Genomic DNA, 2168 nt, shown 5'->3' on the forward strand with positions numbered 1-2168 from the left:
AGGTTTCGGACGGTGTGCTACCTGCTGGTGCAGCTCATGCACTGCCGGCGGGTGTTCAAGGCCGAGGTCCCCTTCTCCAACGTCATGACCTGCGAGGACGACGACAAGGTAGGGGCCCTGAGCCGGCCGCTGTGCCCCCTGCGCGGCCTTCGTCTGAGCCTGTGCTTTGCTACGACGCGACGTCCCCTGCGTCTGCTGTGGGTTCCTGCCCAGTCGACATCCACACGCGGATCCTCGTGCCCGGTGTCCCACTGCTCGATCCGGGGCTCAGGCCTCCGCGCAGGGTCACTCGGCCTGCACGTCCCTCCATCCCTCTGCGGGCAGTGTCTCTGGTTGCCGGCCCCTCCCGTACGGGCTCCTGTCTGGCGTCACGCGGCCTGCCCTTGGGGGAGCCCTCTGGTCGATGGGCCAGGCCCCCAGCGCCTGGGAGAGCTCCCTCCCGGCCGGCCTGCCGGGGGCCTGGCTCGCTTCCTGGGATGGTCAGTCACCTTTATGTTCCTCTGGTCTCTGCTGGTGGGGGCGGGGGCCTCGGTGAAAGCCTGGAGTTGAGTGGGGGGGCCGTGCGGGGTCCTGAGTGTGCACGTGTGCCTCGTGTCTGCCGCCTGGGCCATACACCCCGACTTTCCAGGGAAACCCGTCCTCCGGGGCGGGGGGCCATGTTTGGGAGCCTGCGATGGGGCCTGGCTGCCACCCCTTCATGGCAGCTCTGTGGGTCCTCCCCACATCGCCGTCCTCAGCCTCCAGCCCTGCGGGATGAGCTGGCGTTGTCCATCGCAGTGTCCCGGGTCTGCTGGTCAGGCCCGTGTCCTGCTTCCCAGGCTGCGTCCGGCCTCCCCCATGTCGTTTCTGCCCCTGGGTTCTGTGCCTTTAAGAGGAAGCCGATCACCTTGACAGGCTTTTTAGGGAGAAGCGAGGCTGCCTGCTGTCACCGGAGGTGGCTGGGTGCCCCAGGGGCTTTTACGGTTTTGACTTGAACCCTTAGGGGTTCTGTCGGTGGCAGCCCCGTCAGGAGGTGGGCCTGGGGCATGCACTGAAGCTTGGCTTGTGTTTCTAGACAGCCCAGGCAGTGCAAGCGCGTGCATGTGTGTATGTATGTGCAGGTGTGTGCATGTGTGTATGTGTGTGTAGGCATGGGCAGGTGCATGTGTGTAGGCGTGTGTATACGTGTGCATGCGTGTGCAGGTGTGTGCCTGCTTGTGCCCAGGGATCCCTCAGTGACAGTGGATCTAGGGCGGACCTGCGGGGTCTCCCGGGCGCTGTGTGCTGGAGGACCCCCTGCCGCCGTTGGCCCCCTCCTTCCCGACCCCTACTTCCTGGCGTTGCTGACACCCGGCCTTTCCCCTGACTTTCTGCTCAGCTCAGCTGTGCATTTTGAGAGTTCCCCATAAATTTTAGATACGGTTCTTCTGTCGGATACAGGTTTGCGAGTCTTTCCTCCCAGCCTTCAGACCGTCTCGTCATTCACAGAGAGCACAAAGGGGCGTGGAGTGTAATTAATTCCATTTCTATGTTGCCGAGTTCTGTTGGCTAATGTTTTGTGAAGGGTTTTTGCATCTCGATCCCGAGGGGCATATCCTGGTGTTGCCCGTTTTTCTGCCGTCTTTGTCTGGTTAACGTTGACTTTATGAGTCGGCTGGGAAGTGTTGCCTCCTCTTTTTTTCTGGAAGGGATTGTGTAGCTTTGGTGTGAATTCTTCTGTCAGCGTTTGGTAGAATTCTCAAGTGAAACCGTCTGGGCCTGGAGATTAGTTTTTCAGGAATTTAAAAATTGTGAATTCAATTTATTTGGTGAATATATTCAAATTATCTCTCCTACTGGGCGACTTGGGGTAGGTTGTGTGTTTTGAGGACGAGCCATCGATCCAAGTGGCCAAGTTCGTGCGGTTTCGTTCATACCATCCCCTTATTATCCTCTTGATACCTGCAGTGAAGTCACATTTCATTCCTGAATTTGTCAGCGTCTCTTTCTGGTCACACTTGCTGGACATGCGTCAAGTTTATTGGTATTTTTAGGGAACCAGCTTTTCGTTTCATTGCTCCGTGCTGGGGACAGTCCCCCCAGCACTCATGTGGGGTCCTGCAACCCTCCCCAGTCGCCGTGACCTCATTACAAACGGAGAGACCTCATCCGTGGGGATGAGGTAACCATGGGGGACCTCGCCGCCAGCA

General features: G+C 58.8%; 1 protein-coding gene across 1 annotated transcript in view; it reads left to right on the forward strand.

Moving 5' to 3' along the window:
- The window catches only part of LOC105308299 (adenylate cyclase type 1-like), a 36850-nt gene that overhangs the window by 16434 nt on the left and 18248 nt on the right, over positions 1 to 2168 (forward strand). Inside the window, exon 6 of the mRNA XM_023525475.1 lies at positions 3 to 108. Within this exon, the coding sequence (XP_023381243.1) occupies positions 3 to 108 (106 nt within the window). The remainder of the gene's footprint in view (positions 1 to 2; positions 109 to 2168) is intronic.

This window comes from Pteropus vampyrus, unplaced genomic scaffold, assembly GCF_000151845.1.
Source record: "Pteropus vampyrus isolate Shadow unplaced genomic scaffold, Pvam_2.0 Scaffold565, whole genome shotgun sequence".
Classification (NCBI taxonomy): Eukaryota; Metazoa; Chordata; class Mammalia; order Chiroptera; family Pteropodidae; genus Pteropus; species Pteropus vampyrus.